This window comes from Nasonia vitripennis, chromosome 4 (genome assembly GCF_009193385.2).
Source record: "Nasonia vitripennis strain AsymCx chromosome 4, Nvit_psr_1.1, whole genome shotgun sequence".
NCBI lineage: Eukaryota > Metazoa > Arthropoda > Insecta > Hymenoptera > Pteromalidae > Nasonia > Nasonia vitripennis.
In genome coordinates this window covers 28,462,649-28,480,734 of record NC_045760.1, presented here as the reverse complement: position 1 = coordinate 28,480,734, position 18,086 = coordinate 28,462,649, and the positions used below count along the sequence as shown (strand labels likewise).

The 18,086-nt window shown below is 41.0% G+C and overlaps 1 protein-coding gene across 1 annotated transcript in view; it reads right to left on the bottom strand.

The window, feature by feature from the left end:
- The window catches only part of LOC100679350, a 37,558-nt gene that overhangs the window by 10,802 nt on the left and 8,670 nt on the right, over positions 1 to 18,086 (bottom strand). The window contains exons 3-4 of the mRNA XM_016988448.2: positions 4,416 to 4,621; positions 908 to 1,043 (exon numbers count right to left, since the gene is read on the bottom strand). Of these exons, the coding sequence (XP_016843937.1) occupies positions 908 to 1,043; positions 4,416 to 4,621 (342 nt within the window). The remainder of the gene's footprint in view (positions 1 to 907; positions 1,044 to 4,415; positions 4,622 to 18,086) is intronic.

Genomic DNA, 18,086 nt, shown 5'->3' with positions numbered 1-18,086 from the left:
AACTTTCTTATCTTATACGTAGCAGAGCTTCACCTTGGCTGCATTCGCGAAATTAAAGCTTGAAGTTAAAGCGAGCTTTTAACTTCGCGCGCGTGGAAAGTAATGTTTCAACCGGAGCTTTTTACAGATGAGAATCAGAAAAAGTGAATTTTAACTTTAAACTTACGAGATACGTAGCCGCGACCGTAGCTGAGATTCATAAAACGCTAGTTTATTAAACGCCTGATAGGAAAGCATTCGTTTTAATACTTATTACTGAGCCACTTTTAACTTTACTGCGTTTGCGAGTGGCCATGAGAGCTTTCGACAATGACTGAGGTAGTACGTTTCTTTTTGATACTTTCATGTGGAGAAATTCGTTCGCGAAAATCATAATTTGGTAATACAATACGACATATTTTTAAAACGCCATCTACGATTTGCAAGTTTTCCTGGTTTTGTTTATTTTATAGATTTACTGCGCGCGTAACAAGCCATAGTCAAAGAGTAAGAAAGTTTTTCCTCTATTTGGCACATATTTTCCGGCCGAAAACTTATTTCTTTACATTGAATGTTCAATCAGAATAATTTTATGGAAGGTTGAACTTCACAAATAATTTTCATATCTGGCGTTTGTTATTTTTCATCGGCACACAGAAAGTTTGGTCATTACAGCAAAAAATATATACTACAAAGCTTTATATTTAAAGTCACGCAGGACGTTAGTAACTTACTTTACTACTATTACGTACACTGTTTATTATCGAGTCGAGATACCAGGAAAAGTTGTGTAATTAAAAGTTCAAGCACTATACCGCAGAAAAAAATATATCTGGTATGCATTACTCGCTGTGTATCAAAAGACGTCGCGTAGAAAGAAGAATGAAAAAGTAGTCGGTTAAGAGGAAATTCTCATCTTGTATCTTACCAACAACAAAGACGTGAGCCTCCTGGACTCTGGTGTCGTAAGTCGGGCCGTCTTCGGTTACCTCGCAGCTGTACCGCCCCGTGTGGTTCCTCGTCATGTTGACTAGCGTCACGTCCTGCGTGTTTGAGCTCGACACCTGTGGATTTCAAATCTAAATGTATTATAGTGGTCTTATCTATATTTTTTTCGTGTACTTTAGTCTAGCGGCCATAATAGTGGTTCATCTCACTTTAAGGTGGCCGCATAACAAAAGGGTTGAAATAGGCAAATATCGTGATTTTTCAAATTAAGATAAATTATCTTATCATCCACGAAGCCGATCCATTAATGAAGATAATAAAAGCAGAGCCTTTCTTACTAAAAGTTGAGAAATCCTAGCGTCAGCATAAAAAAAAATCGTCATCAGCAATATCGGTAAAAGGTCTACGAATTTCCTGGGGACAAATTGTGCAAAATCAAATCATCGAGAAAGCAAGATTGTTTCCCTCATACTATCTCCCTGATGAAAACTCGCCTCTTTCCTTTCTCCTTCTCTTTGTCCTTCTTCACCTTTTTTGCTTCGCCGTCTCCAATATGCGTCATCTGTAAGCTACGGCTACGCTGCTATTTTCTCAGTGCCGATCGAAGACATTCATATGCATCACGTAGTCTCCTCCTGGACAAACTTGACGATGGCTTGCCTCTTTTGTACAGTCTACGATATTGTCTACCCTAAAAACGATCTCTTTGTTTTTTCTCTTTCTTCATTTCCTTCGTATACTTTACTTTAACCCATTATTTATCTCCTACAGTTTTATTTTATTTAACTTGGAAGATCTATGTTTAATTTATTGTTTTCTTTGATTTATCACTTCCAGTACGTGCATTAAATTTCCTCTTTCAGAATCTCATATTGGAGCTGTAAATAGAAGTTGAAGCCAATAGTAAATACGACTGCTGATTGCAATCAAAGACATGGCTTAATATCCCTGACCGCTAATGAGGCAGAGCGCTCGAATGTTAAATGGATCTGTAATATTCGGTAGTCTGTACACATAGAGCTAGCTTGGAGCTACGGTTTCCGGAAACGCATTGATCGGTATCGTCGTTAATTAAGATACAGATCATCTGTTCGAGGTTGGCTTTGTCGAAAGGGTTCTCCGATTAATTTACGGGTGAACTTGATCTGAGGAGTATCGTTTCATAAGAATAAGTATAGCGAACAATGAATCTCGTGAAATTCTGAAAATTTATTAATAAATGTGAAAACGAAATTCAATAAAGTGTATTTTGAGGCGCGTATTTCTTACTGAAGAAAGTGACGCGTTGCGAAGTGTAAAAAGCGAGAACGAAGCAAATCAGTGGATCATAGAAGTGCGGGCACGGTCAGTTAGATATGATGCGAAACAGAGGTAGCGGTACGAAGGAAGAGAGTTTGGACAAAAGAGAGCGTATAGTGGACAGGAGCATCAGGGCCAGATTTTTATTTCTTTTCAGCTTCGCAGTCGCAGGAGAGCACAAATGAATTAACAACAGTGCCGAAAGTTGAGATGAGTGTCTCTCTTTCTTCCTCTCTCTGTTCGCAAAACGCCCAGTGAGAGCTCGTTTTGCACTTCCTTTGTTCTCTTGTGTTCTCGATAGGGCTGCGGTGCTGCTGAACTGCTGCTCCAGCTGATGCTTTTGTCGGTAGCGCGAGTCAAGCCGCACTGATAGAGATGCGTTGGTTGACTCGACGTCGAGTGAAGAAACCAATTAATGAAGACTTGCGGTCTAGCCTTTATTAATCGCAGTGGATGCAACTAATGTGACAATCAGAGTTATTGCACTGAATGTTCAATTTATGAAGAAAGGGATGTAGCGAGAGAATAAATAACTCGATATACCAAGGGACAACCGGAAAAGCCCCTCCAAAGAATGAACTCTGAATGAAATTAAGTAGTTTAGAAAGTTATAGTTCTCTTAAACAGTAACGATTCACAGCTCATTTTCATTTTAAAAAATCTCAAAGAATACAAAATAATTTCTTTGAATTCTTTATAATGCGCCGAAACAAAGCCGCCGAGAATAAAAATTGAACTCATCTCGCGTACAGCCGTGTGTAATGTACAAAGATGTGGAGGTAAAGGACTGCACGTAAATCACGCTCAAAAACGAGCGGAGAAGCACAGCAATAGCGGCAATAACGGCTGCTACTGTACTGTAGTTCGATCCCCCAAGGTGTCTATAGCATTTCCATTTGCCACTGGCACACGCATCACACAGTAATTCCGCCTTTGTCGACGACGTGCCACCCGAAACTAAAACGGAATATCAATGCAGGGACGTATCCCCCAGACTCGAGTATTCTTTGAGGCTTTTTTTTACTTGTGAAGAGTAAGGCTGCGATGAAGAGAAAGTCGGGATGAAAGAATTTGTGCTGCGCTTCTTTTAGAGAAAACAAGTCCGCTTATGCTGCAGAAGGAAGTATATGAGAATGATTTTTTTCTGCCTTTGCCGGAACGATGACAAAGTTAATTTTCTGAATAATTTTATAAACAGTTATGAACATTTTATTTTTGATTTCTCTTATATTGCAGATGTATCATCGTTTATCCGATCATGAAAGTGGAAAAAAACTTCAATAAAACCCTTAGTTAACCTCAATCTGAATGAGAAAATCTTGTTACATTAAAGTAATTTGCACGGTAAAAAAATATGAGCAAAAAGAAGTCAAAATTGAATTGAGCTCGTAAATCAGCCGTATCGATCTCGAGCCTCAGCGTGAAACCCAAGCTGCTACTTTCGCTTCCTTTTCTCTCTCTCTTTCTCTCTCTCTCTCTCTCTCTCTCTCTCTCTCTCTCTCTCTCTCTCTCTCTCTCTTATACTTGATTCGTGTGTCGGATCTTGGGCGGTGCAAGCCACCTACCGACAACCGCAGGCAAGAAAACGCGCAAAAAGTGTAATTCCTCGGACGAGCGCATTCTCACACGCTGATCCTCCTTCACGCAGCTTACAGTGCCAGATTAAGACCTTTATTTCACTCCTCATATGTCCAATTACTTTTCTTCATATTTTTTCATTTTTTTCATATACTTTTCTACAAGATTGTGTTAATCCTATTTGATTTGCTTTTTATTTGTCAGACTTTTAAATTAAGTGTGTATATTCTTTAAGAATTTATAGTTATACAGAGTTTACTAAAATTGTTCGAACCTTATCGAGTAAATCAATAGTTTCACGCTAAGTTTCTTGTAACCGGGATCAGCGAGCTTTGCTGTGTGAGGCTTGCAACAAATGACTTACTTTTACCGCCTACTACTTAGCATAACCTCTCAAGCTCTTTACCCTTAGAAGTGTTTTCTGGACTGGTAAGTCAGCAATTTAGCGATCCAAGAGGTATCGCGGAACAATGCGCTACTCTCTCGATTAATACTTTCTCCCTTTTCATGTATTTAAGGGCAGATTAGAATTGTACAAAAGAGAGACGATTTTGTAAACTTCCTGTTCATATATTTTTCGGGGGACTAATTTTCTAGAATTTTATACTTACGTTAACTCGGATGCCCCGTACGGGAAATATAGCGTGGGGTGGATCCTTCTTGGGTACATTCCGATAGAATTCAGCATCGTCCAAGTACCACTTGATGACGTAAAGCTGGACGTTATCTAGGTCGTAGCTGCACGTTAGAAGGGCAGAGTCTCCAACCCTTACCCTCTCTGGTGCTGTTATCTTTAAAGTTTTTAAGCCGGTTGCACCTGTAACAAACAAGGGTTTGTGTTATTTCAACAATTTGACGGTAACAACGTGTTATTCAAGATTCATTTTTATTCAACAAAAATATTTCCTATCCTACTAATATATTGCAGCAAACAGGCAATAAATAGTACTCAAGAAAATCTGTTCCATAGAGCTCTTCTATTATTAATACAAAGAAATAAGAAAAGTTTGACAACAAAAATCTCAATTTATGCTTGACCCGCAGTCGCGCACTTTCCGAGATTTCCGATTGAGCTTGCATAATGCAGCGCAAGGAAAAGAAAAAAAGTCAGTATTCGTATTCGGGGTTCATCGAAATCCCAAAATTCGAAGAGTTTCAAAACTTACGCTACAACACAAGTGGACACATCGAAATGGAGAAATTTGAAAGGCCGTACGGAAATCGGGCGAAATAGAGGGTGAAGTCGAAGAAAAATGCTGAGATGGAAGAGCGTTGAAGAGAAGACGCAGAAGAAATCCCAGAAAAATTCGAGAAAAGACGGGGAGACTTTTCGAAGGAGGAAGAGAGGAATAGAGATGGAGTAACTCCATATACATAGGTAGAGAGGAAAAAGAGTCACGGGTCAAGGTGGGGGATGAAAAATGTGGAAAGAAGTCGGAGAAAGAGATCTCTCTCCTATGCATATTTATCGCGGAGACGTTGGCCCAACGTTGCATTTTATAGCCTGGGCCCCGTGACCGATTATGCGTGAAATGGGACTGGGCTTCTCCGACAAAGACGCCGAAAAGAGGAGACTACTCAGGGGTCTACTTGAACCCACATTTTATAAACTACCCCTGCTGGAGACACTAAGGGTGCTTGGAAAAGCTTCTTCTTTTGCACTCTAGCTTTCGATTTTTTCTTTCGTATTTCGGTTCGTTTTTAAAAAGCTGCCCATCTCTATTAATCTTCACGAATTCAGCTGTTTAGATCTTCGTCGGTTACGGCTTTAGAGTTGATTTTCACAGCTGTGGCGAGGGACAGGAGTTTCTGTTCGGCGAGCAAAGTGCCGGATGCGCTTTACTTGCCGAGCTTAGTTAGTTACACATATACAGTAACCGACTGTCGAGAGAAGGGAGGGATTAGAATTGACCATAGTCCAAAACTATGTTCTGCCTCGCGGGGCTTGACGCTTTGACTAAGACTCAAAATTGGCTCTCCCCAAGGTTAAGGAAAGTATACTCTTTCTACTTCTTTGTACGACCACACGCGTCGTCTTTCCTTTTACTCGTTTTTTCGAACTTTTCGAACGATTCAATTAGCGAACGTGAAATAACGGTAACGTAATTTCAGTCTAGTGAATCGAGCCTATAATGCAGATACAGTCTATCGATTTGGCTTTGCATATAAATCGGATTTCCGGACCAGCTCGCGGTAATTTGCAGCTCGTAAATGACTTCGTTCAGGCATGAGTGACTATATCGCACAAGCGTTCGATGTGTGCTAGAAAAATAATCAGGATTCAGTTTGGGTTAATAATTCGTATATAATAAATGAAAAATAGACTTGAAGCTGACAGGGACCGGATTTTCTTTTGCGCTCAGATGTCAGCGTCAGAAAAGGCTGGACGCAATCGCTCCTTGTCAGATTCGCAGCGTCCCCGTGCATGTTTGTGCGAGAGAACGATTGAACGCAGTCGTTTTTTTTTTATTTGCGGGAGAGCTTGTCGCGCTCTACGCCACGCGAAAATCGATTTGGAGCGCTTATGACCGCGTCGGACTTGCCCCATTGAAATCGAAAATTCAACGTGCTCCGCTGTCGTATATAATAAGCACTCGTTATATTTGCGGTAGGCACCGAGCGGGACGCGTACGCAGGCTCCATTCAGTTATCCCGCAACAGAGAGCTCTTTCCCTTATACCATAAGGTATATTGAAGACTCGTGGAAACGTGACATTAGGTGTGTATTGTGGATGTGACGTTTGAAATACTAAGAGCCATGCTTACGACGGATAGATCGATGCAGAATATATGAAATTTAAATTAAATTATTCTTTAAAAACTGTTCTCCTCCATTTTCCAAACATAAATAGCCGTGGAAGCAAAAAAGCTCTCTCTCTCCAAGTAAAGAGAAACACCAGGAGGAATCCTGTACAGTAGCGGACGCCGCAGTTGCCTTCGTAAGTAAATAAAGTTGATGGCAAAGTGCTGGCAGAGACTGCAGTATAATACTAGTCAATGCAGTCAAGGGTCGCAAAACTGAGGACCACGCCAGATCCAGGCGCGCATATAGAGCGCGAGCAAAATAGCTTTTTTCCGGATAATTTCGTTTTCCGGGTTTATTTCCTCGCTGATTTCATGCCCCCCTCTCGCTACTCGTATACTTCCCGACTGAAACTCGATACCACGCTCGCTACGAAAACACACGAAATTGGGTCAAAAATGCGCGGAAAATTAAATTTTCTATTATTCGCGAATGCACTCAGTAGTAGCTATACATCTCGGTCTATGCGGTTTGCATAGAAAACAGAGGTATGCGAATGCGAGCTTTCTTTGTACTTCGTTACGCTAATATAAGGAAGAAAGAATGAAAAAAAAATACAATGTTATATGGAAGAGAAGACTGGACGACGCGAAGCCTTTTTGAATGGAAGCTACCCTGCGAGCTTCTGGCTGCTCTTACACGCGTGTGGGATTAGCCGTGGATTATCTGTATAAACGCGTGACCCGATTTCCCTTGTGATGTATATTCTATGGGAATAAAGAAAATGTCCTTCCGTAAAGTACGGTATGATGAATTTTTTATATTTTTAACGCCAGTCCGACGCTGTTGTGCAGACCCGTGGAAGTGATGCTTACAGTATATTATTTCATTCGTTTTAGCAACGACACTCTACGATGAACAATAACGAAATTTAATCTTGATTTGTGTGCTTGGAAATCGAGTAAAAGCAATCTGCTGAAGCAATTAGTAGCCGTTTTTACTCTCTGTGGCTTTCCATCACTATACCGTTCATACCACAGTGGTATAAATCCGTATTTGGTCGGGCGCGCAGGTCGAAAATTCGGAAACAAATAGAGCTCAGTGAATTTGTCGAATTAATGTGCGCGATTTATTTTACTTCCACGGTGCATGTGTGATTATTCTTTTTTTTTATTCTAATAATGTGTAAAATATTTTTTTGTTCTGTACTCTCGTGGTAAATATGCCTTTTCACGAATTTTAAATCCCACAATAAACCACTCAACTTACGCGTGCTCAGGAAACGCTTAGGATTCTTGAAACGCCAGAAATTTCGAATAATACTGTTAAAAAGTACAGTACCGAAAAAGAGAAATAAACAAAAATCCAACAGAGAACAATTCGACTCGAGTGTATTCACCTATAAATATTACTTAAGGCTGACTCATACAGCTAATCTGCTTAAGTGTTTTGTTGCCGTTCATACTATCCTCTTTACGAGCGCACAAGCAGAGCCAGAGATAGAAAAAGAGTCGGGAAAGCCGAGCAGGCAGAAAGATGCTGCCGGGGATGACTGGTGAAAAGAAAGGCGTCGTCTGGTCTCTTTCTGTCTCCCCTTGCGTACACTTAATCCAAACGCGTATAATCAACAGACATATATCACTCTTTCTTCAGGGATTGACGTTACAGCATTAATAAATATACATTTTTACCTAGCAATTGCTTCCTTCCCAACCCAAGCTCTCCAAACGTGTGACTCTACACCGCGCGCCTACGTCCCTGCTATTCGGACGCTTCCGTTATCGCTCGGCCTGCAGTAATAATCATAATTACGTCGACCCCGGACATACGCGTATGGGTGAACGCACACGATGCGGGCAATGCCGGGGAGCAAGCGCGAGCCACGCGCGTCAGTCTCAGAGGGCCGTCCGCGGTTTCCAGCGAAATGACCGACCCGGTAATTCAGACACTCTTGCTCGTGACATTCGGTTCAGCGAGCCTCTGCCTAATCGCTCGTGAGAAATATGTATATTTGTGCCTAATGCTACCACTGCTGTCCACTGAATTTCTCATTTAAACCCATCAATTTGAAAGATTATTAGACTTGAATTTTGTCTGGCGAAAGACTGATTTTGCTGAGTCGACGCAATCGACATAGCGAAAAGTAGTCCATTGACGGTATCAGCCCACGCAATATGTCGTTCGAATAATGAACGAGTACATTAGTCTCGGCAATATCCACAGTAGACATTAGCCGAGGGTATTAGTTTTACGTTTGAAACGGGATCTCTCTCTCTCTCTCTCTCTCTATATATATAATTGATTGTTATTGAACGAAAAGCTCGCACACATACGCACATGCCAATAAGCCCGGCTTTAAATAATTTATCCACCACACTGTAGCTCTGGCGTTGAAATTATAATCCAGGCTCATATTCAACAATGCCCGAGTTTTGATTATATATTTGTGTGTTTGCTGTAAAGGAAAATAGTAGGGTCAAAGTTATATAGCGAGCAGAAAATAGAGGATGTGAAAAGTAGCTAGTATCAACTTGTAGGCGATACAGCAGCTTCTAGTTGCGTTAGCTAGACGTTCTGTGAAAGTGTGAGAGAAAGGCAGAGGAGGAGGTTATACTTTTCAAGTCAAACTTCTCACAGAGAGAGTATGCCACGCATTTGCATCTATGGCTGAGACGACTTCGGTAGATATACTCGCGTAAATATGCTCGCTAACGTTCTAACTTTGAAATTATGTTATCCGTCAAGTCGAGTGGGATGACAACGTTATATTTCTTTCTACGAACTTTCTCTGTAGAATTGTGTTCTTTGTGTATCTTGTCATCCTTTCGCGTATTTGTCTTGTCATCTCGAATTTATCTCGCTGAAAAGTGTTACTGTTTAAAAGTATCGTATTTCAACTCGGTTATTAATTCGTTTTCTGCCTTCATTGACTCGTTCGTCTACGTTAAAAATGGTGTTAGGAGCCGTGCGAAGGGCTTTAATAAACTCAATTGCGCATAACGTCACTCGACTCTTCTGTTCCCTTTTACTCCACCTCTTCCGGTTCGTTAACGCGCTTGCGCCTCTAACCCAAAGTCAGCTATCTGCTTTGCCGTGTCTCTACTTAATGCAATATCGTAAGATAATATTATTGTTTCCGATACAGTTGCGAGACTCGTCCTTTGTACTTTACTCTCATGTGTACGTAGATCTGTTGACATTGTTGTATTATAATATTACATTTTATTTTTTGAAATGAGTTAATTGAATATAAAGCGCACATACACTTAATATGATTGACACGTATAGTTACCAAGAGCTATACGTTATTGTATGCTTAAAGGATAGATATAACATATAAAGATATAGATAGTCATCGTCGATAATCTCAAGGAAAAAGATTCCGTCTTAATTCATCATTTCGAGTACATAAGCTCTTAGGAAAAACTTGGATTATAGTGAATAATATCTTATGATCTTGAAGCCTATGTGTATGATTGGATTCAGGGATCACGAGGACATTAATTAATACGATTTATGCTACGTATACAACGTAGAGGTGGAGTCAAACATTAGAGACGAATCATTTCCATTAGTGATAAACATCAAACATTTATTTTCGAGGATTATTTCGTGTTCACTAATGAACGATATCAGCTTTAAATTTGCGAATTCGAGGATAAGTTAATTTTCTCGCCAAGCCGAGAATAGAACCTCAACTCTGTGTATGCGGTACGGGACAGTGCATTATTCACTTATCTACAAGTTAGCCCAGCATAGTTTTTGATGAGATTCAGGAGCGAGTTTAATAAGCGTTTGCGCAGCGAATCTGACCAGTCGGTAAACTCGCCAAATAGTATTCGCGCAACGATTCATTCTTTTCATATTCTACCCAAGACTAACGAATTTACTAAAAGTTATTCCACCAGATATTCAGATGAAAAATTTCATCAGCCATAAAAATCCCAATCGCTAAGTCGAGCTTATTTATACAATCCAAAGCGATCCGTAATCGCAGATCTATGTCAAGCACTGCTGCCGACTGTATAATAAGCGATAAAAGTCAGCGACAGCGTGTGAACTCGGCAAAGAGATCCAGAGCGGAGGTGACCTAATTAAGCACTCAATGGCAAGATTATTAGCGACGCCGTAGAATTCCAGAAGCCACACTTGAAGAGTCGTAATATTCCCGCGTAGCAGCAGCAGCAGCGGTGGAAGTATCGATTACGACGACGCGGCGCCGTGTCGCTCTCTCGAACGAACAAAAGTAATTTCGGTATGACTCGTGACTTTAACTCTCCCGCGCTGTTCTCTTACAGACGGCGGACTTGCCAACTACAGTTCGGAGTGTCGCATCCGTCGTGGTCGTATACTTTTATTCCCTTTGTGCGAAATGAAGGAAAGTCACTTTGAGCTCGTCCACTATTTTACCCACTGTGGTCCATCGAGCTTTCATCTATAGCGCTTTAATGTCTCAGAAAGTTACGCGCTTCTCCTGTATTTTTTCTTTACCTACACGTGCTTTTGTGTGTGTAGGTGCGCTTCATGCAAATTATTCCGCGAGCGGTTTTACTCCCCTTAACGTTAGCTATTTATAAGCGGCTTTTGCCTGCAGGAGTATTTGAAATTTCATGTAGAGCTGCCGGGGATTCTGGGAGTCCGATGGATTCTCGCTCTGTTTTCCTCCGCTGTGTGCGCCATTCTATACGCGCCAGCGCTGACTGTTTTATAAACATTGAATGGAATTCCAGGATTTTCAATATCTTTTCTATACGCGGGACGTCCCCATTGAATCGTTAAGCTCTGGAATACCTTTAAAGAAATATGTTATCGTTTCGTGAATATTTCAACAAGGCCGTTTGAAATTTTTAACGCTATAATTAGTATTAAAGCAGATAGAACAGAGATTTTACGAAATTACAACAACAGTACACGTCGCTGGCAGAAGCAAGAGTCGATTGCAAGCTCGAGGAAGCCCAGACAAAAGCAGCCGATAATTCAGCCGGCGTTTTCTAATCGTAATTAGCAGCCGCGGCAACTAATGTCATTTGCATTTATTCGTTGGCGAGTGCGGAAACTATGCCAATTAAGGGTAAACTCGAGGCGGTATGGCTCGAGGGGATGAGGTAAAAAGGGTTCGTCTGGGCTTTGCGCGGGGTAAGAGACGAGAGATGAAGCTCCAGGATTGCGCTAAGATAAGAGAGAAGGTGGGAAAGAGAGGCGGTGGAAGAGATTAAAAAAATTAGAGTAAGTTTTAATCGACGAAAGAATGAGAAGGTGAAAGAAAGCCTTTTTTCATTTTCTTCTTCGTCCCGCACACTTAAAACCTCTCAGATTTCTCCGAAAGTTTTATTCTTTTTTGTCCCCCATCTTAACCTCCTTTTTAGCGAAAGTCTTCAAAAATCTTATCTCTTGTAGTTTTCCCTTTAACATCGGCGGTTCTCATAGTAATTTTATTATTTGTACAATAACAATGAATTATTTAGTTTTACAAAAGTAATGCAAGACATATACATTTCCAGTACATCTGTCGATCGTCTCCTCACCAACCGCAGTAGCTTCTCACCTAAAACAGCCGCAGAAATGCGCACCCGTACCTCGACTTTAAATTTTTCGAAGCTCACGGACAGAACCACACGAGAATCGCGACCTCTCGTGTACTTCCGCTTAATCTCGAGAAAAGTTTTCGAATGTTCCCCGGCTCGCGCTCTTTCTGCCTGGTGACGGGAACTTGCCCCTCTCAATCTTTATCTTGTTCTCTCCCTCTGTGTCGCGCCGCCAGTCGAGTCGTTCCGCGAATATATCCGCCCACGCACAGGCTGTAAGCTTGTACAGTGAGCGGCGCTTCCGGCATTATTTTACGTTTTGCGAAATCGCCAATAAAATGGAAATGACCTTCCATGAGCGACGAGCGATAACCACCTCGCACCGTATTAGATCACGTATAGGTGTGTTCGTATGCTATGGATGAGAAATCGTCATAGCTGCAGAGGAGAACAAGAAATTGAAATTGAAGAAACAAACAAAGCAAAAACTCGTATGAGTATTTTTGGATTCTTCATAAATCCATCTCTATTTCTCTCTTTCCAGAATTCGAGGAAAGGACCTTTCTATGATCGTCGTGACTTTTAATTTTACTGGACCACCTGGCATTTTATCTATAGGGCTGGGCGAATATTTTTTTAAATTCTGGATCGCTTGAAGCCATGTTCGATTGCTTGCTATAAAGAACGTTTTTTTCCTCGAACGCGAAAGTGATTTTCGTTTCCATCGCTTCGTTTGCGTCGAAGTAAATTGCATGACGGTATATCGCGGTTGAATGTTTTTCTCTTGCGGAAGGATCAGATTTTTTTGCATATCAACACTGATGGTTTTCGAAAATATTATTCCTCACAGTGAAATCGTACGAGATATTTTTGAGTAGTGCAATGGAATTCAGAGAATTTGAAATTGTAATTAAAAGTAGAGAGATGTTTTTCAAATGCGCCGATGAAAGGATGAATTTTTCAAAGCGTCCGCGGATCTTTGTACGTAGAACTCTTTTTCATATACACTTCACACGTACTACTTTTACTTTGAAAAGAAAACGTGTCAATTTATGAGCGTTTCTGCCGATTTTGTCTCTTTCGTAATAACCTAACTAGAGATGTATTTTTGTCGTTCGCATGAATACATCATCTCAAATCTCTGATTCATAAGTGTAGGTTTGGCTCGTAGCTATCTTGTTGAAAACAGTTCTCGGACTATGAGACGGTACGATGAAAGAAGCGTGAGCTTCCATATAAAAAAACTGGGCGTTGGTCTGGCCGACGTTTTTATTTTTCAAGGGGAGAAAGCAAGAGCGATGGCAGAGGCGCGTGCTATAACGAGTAATAAAGTTTTATGACTGTCAACCAACAAAAATGTTACTTTCTTCGCGCGCTCTTCGTAAAGTTGCATAAATTATCGCGTTCGCTTCTCCTGCACAGGGCGTTAGCTCGAGTCGGAGGGAAAAAATCTCGAGACACCGATTCTGGCCAAAAAGGATAGTGTATGTGGCCTGAATTAACGACGAGTTCAAGGCTCGTAAAGCACTTTGAGGATTATATGTTCGAAGATACCCCCGTCGTCGTATGCCCCAAGAAGTTTGAGTCCGGGTAAGTTCGGCATTTCGTTATTGAAGCATATCCACCCTTCTTTAGTCAGTTCTCGGCCGTAACCATAAAGTTGTTTGTTCGACGAGAAAATGTTACTGCCAATATGCCGTGGAATACATTTATCGCTCTGCACTATCTCTTTCTGGACGAATCACGCACACGACTTCTCTATATCGAAGAAACGTATATTCTTCGTCTTTGCATACTTGTGTGATTCTGGTGTGCATGATCATGATTAAAAATAAATGGTCATCGACCCGAGAAATATGCGTCCAAGTTTAAAAATATCATTGCGGCGGTTGGCTTTGATCCAAGCGACAATGGACGCTTCAGACGAGTGCAATTTTATCATTCAAACGACGTATTACACATTCAAACTACCAGAAGTAAAAAAAAAAACTGGTAAAAAAGAAATGTGGCAAAAACTTGTGACCTATTTGTTTCCGTAACGTAATCGAATCTTGAAGCTAGATTGTGAGAAGCTGTGCGGCGCGGCATCGCCCAAGAACATTATCGAAACGATCGTGGCTACAACCAGCAGTGTCCTTTCGTCGTAGATAACGATACGAGCGGTTACCTTAACGTGCAATTTGCAGCGGTTCTCTCATGAAATTTGCGTTAGCATCAAAGTTAAATGCATCGTCACATTGTTTGAGTAAAAGAGAGATGATGATGGTTTGCTGCATCGATGCTCTGTTGAGAGAATAAACGCTTTGGAAGATAGGGGCAAGAGACTGGCGGACAAATTTTTAGTTTTCTGTTTCAATAAAAGGTAGTAAATACACTCATGAACACAAATGTCAGTAGAGTAATCTTGGTCTCTCGCCTCCATTGGATTACGTGGCGTTGATCTCGCGCACTTGCACTAGCAGCGATAACAAGTAGTATTAGGTCCATGCTCACTCCGATTGTTAGTATAAATCATGCATCCGTTCCAATCCGAGAACAAGGTGTATGCAGCAGTACAGCGCAGACACCCATTGCCATTGTTACCGTCCCCCGCCCGATTGCCAATATCGCCTAATCCGACCGATCGCATCTGCTTTTTCAGCCGCGCACGTCGGCAACCGTAATTATTCGCGGTTGGTAGCGCGCGTGCTTTTTTATCGTTGTCGACCTATAAAGGCATGGTATATACACACGGTCGTATATCGTTAAGTACTGTACAACGCCCTCGCGGTTATTGCCGTCAAATATAATTTTTCTTCTATCGAGCATGAGATACAGCCTTGCGGTTACGCATCGACTTGATTTTTAATTTATTTTAAAGGCATATCTGAATATCCAAGCAAATGAGTCTCTGCGCTTGACTTTCTCCGTCGTCCTTACCTTGTTTTACTCAGCTGTATTGTGTAAATAGCAAAAACTTTCTAATTTAGCTGGCTGTAGCGCAGAGGAGTTGAGAAAGGTGCCAGTAGCTCAAATAGACTTGAGGAAAGTCTCGAGGGGCCTTGGAATTTCGGCGCCCAGGCTGATTAGTAATTTTCAATGTAAATGTATACACGATGAAGGCCGAATTCAAGATGAAGACACACAGACTCTGCTGAGGGAGAGACTTGATTACTATAGCAGCAGCCTTATACTTCTAAATACTTATACTCTTAAATACTACAAAATTGATAAAATGGTTGCCTATATAGGTGCTACCATCCGGATGGTAGTACGGAAAATGGGGGGCTAATGTCCAAGAAATTAATAATTTTTAATAATTTTACGAAACAAACAATAATTAAAAAACAATATTTCTTTGGCGTTAGCTCCCATTTTCCGTACTACCATCCGATGGTAGCACCTATATAGGCAACCATTTCATCAATTTTGAAGTATTTAAGAGTATAAGTATTTAGAAGTACAACCTATTAAAAATAATGACGTCATAAAAGGTTCCAATTTGTAGCTTTAAATGACGTCATCTAATCACGTAATTTAACGTCATCTAATCACGTAATTTAACGTCATTTAATGACGTCATTATTTTCAACGGGGCATGATTTCGCACTTGTTTCCAGTCTTCACCGATTTTATGAATATTAATTTTCCAAGCTTCAACATGTATCGCGCGCGTATACACGAGTAAACTGCCGTTGTTCAGATTAACATCATTGACGAGAGATTCATAAAAGAGCGTAAAACAATACATTGTTCCAATAAAAAGAGATAAAATCCATGCGAAGCACGTAGCGAGCAGTTATGCACAGGCAACTTCCCGTAATGAATAATCGACGCCGCATAACGAATTAATTATCGCGCAGTATTTCAATTAACCCCCGAGCTTTCGCAGCTTCATTATCGAACTGCGCGTGTACGAGAGCTCTCGGCAACAATAGCCTGTGAAAAGGAGCAACTCCATACGCATACCCTGCGAGTGAGCATATAGGAAGCGCGAAACCGCACATACACTCGTAAAGAACCGGACGCGATGTAAACTCGGCGTACTGCCCCCTACACGCACGATCCCGCAAGCAGCCTGGAGAGCGAAAGCTCGAAACGAACGGAGGAGCTGAGGGGGGGCAGAAAACTCGCGGAGAAAGAGAACGCCGCGCTGGCACCGGAAGTTAATTAGTCTGGATTCGCGCGCGGAGCTTCTCTCCGAGCAAGTTCGGCGGCCACGGCCGAAAGCGCGAAAACGCTGGGATATGAATTATACGTGGCTACAATAATTGAGAGAAAAATAATTATCAGCAACTTCTGCGCTTCACTACTTACATCGTGCGATTGCATGATGTCTTTTACTTCACTGGCAGATGGAAATTATTTTTTAGCGTTTTTTACGCTCGCAATTGCATCCTCGCTGGAGCGTTTAATGAGGTTTCGCCGAGCTACATCGCGAAATATCATCATTAAAGTTATTTGAAATTTCTCGTAAGCCGGAACGAGCTCCACTTTCGATATTTCGAGATATCAGGAGCTTTAATTAAAGGTCTTTTCGTCTTTTATTTCATTAACCCTGCTACTCATCAAGGAACGCGGAGAATGCGTTGTATATTACAGGAACATAAACTAAGCGCGAGAGGAGAGACCATCAGTGAGGCGTACACTAAATAGTTTCTCCTCTTGATTACCATAATCGCGGAGCTCGTGTTAATGCTAGATCTGTAAGATATTTTATACGTCTCTTGGCGTGTAATTAGAAAATTAACAAGACGTGCGATTTTTCACCACTGATGGCAAGATGAGACGGGGAAAAGGAACGAGACAACGTGTTAATGAATCAAAGGGGAGAGGGAGCTTGTCCTCTTAAGCATCAGCATTTAACTTCATACAAAGCTTGAGAAAAGCATTGTAAAGGTATTTTATAATTAGTGATCGTTAATAAGAAACTTATTAGAAGCAATTGAAACAAATATACACTAAAATATTATACTGTAAATTGATCTAATTTTTAGAACCTTATACAAACAAATGAAATACCTAGTAATTTCAGTGCGGTATTCCGTTTATTTTCAAATTTGATTAGATGCCACCAAGCGAAGACGGGCTTAAGGAGCGGCAGAAACGCCAGCGGAATGAAAAGTGGTTCGGAGGATCCAAGCAGCTCATGGAACTAATTTTCTCCGAAGGCAAAGAAAAACAGCGCAAGAAACTTTGTCCTGTGGGACGACTGCCGGAAATTATTCGATCTCTCTCAGCCTCTTCTTTTCCTCCGGTATGGCTTTTCGATCTATATATCATACGTACATTCACCCTTTCCTTGGACATAGTCAAATCGAGCTACTTGACTATAATACGGCAGCTCTGCATCGGCGTTATTATTCGAAACGATTTGCTTTCGTTAAATATTTGACCTTCAAGCTGGCAATCCATATTCAAGTACACGACGAGTGGCCTAATAATTAGAGCGCATACATCCTTGGCGCGAAAAGAACGAAAGAATTCATGCTCCGTACGTATGAACGGGAAGATTTTGTTTTCGCGAGGAAATTTTCCGGAGCAAGAAAGGCGCGCAAGGGTTACATAAAAATTTCCGGAGCGCAAACTCCACAAGATGAATTTTCATAAAGAATGTGGCTTGCTCCGGAGGAAGCTTGCGACGCGATATAGTCGAGTTGGTAGCACTACTGAGAAATCTATAAATCAAGCGGGTAGTGCCATGTACCCATGTGGAAAAGATTTATCCAGTCTGTATACAGGTTAGATACAGGCTATACACAATCGGCTGTATACAAAAGTGATTGTATATAAACTATATACAGTCTATATACAGTCTATATACAGACCGGATAGAAAAAAAAATTCGGATGTGCGGTTCCACTGGCAACGACTTATCAACGAGAATCATTACCATGGCAATCAAGGAAAATTTTTCTTGTTTTTTCTCAATTTTATATAGCCTGTATACAGATTGTATACAGACTGGATAAAATGAGCGATCACTTTTGTATAAAGTCTGTATACAATTGGCTGTATATAACCTGTATACAGAC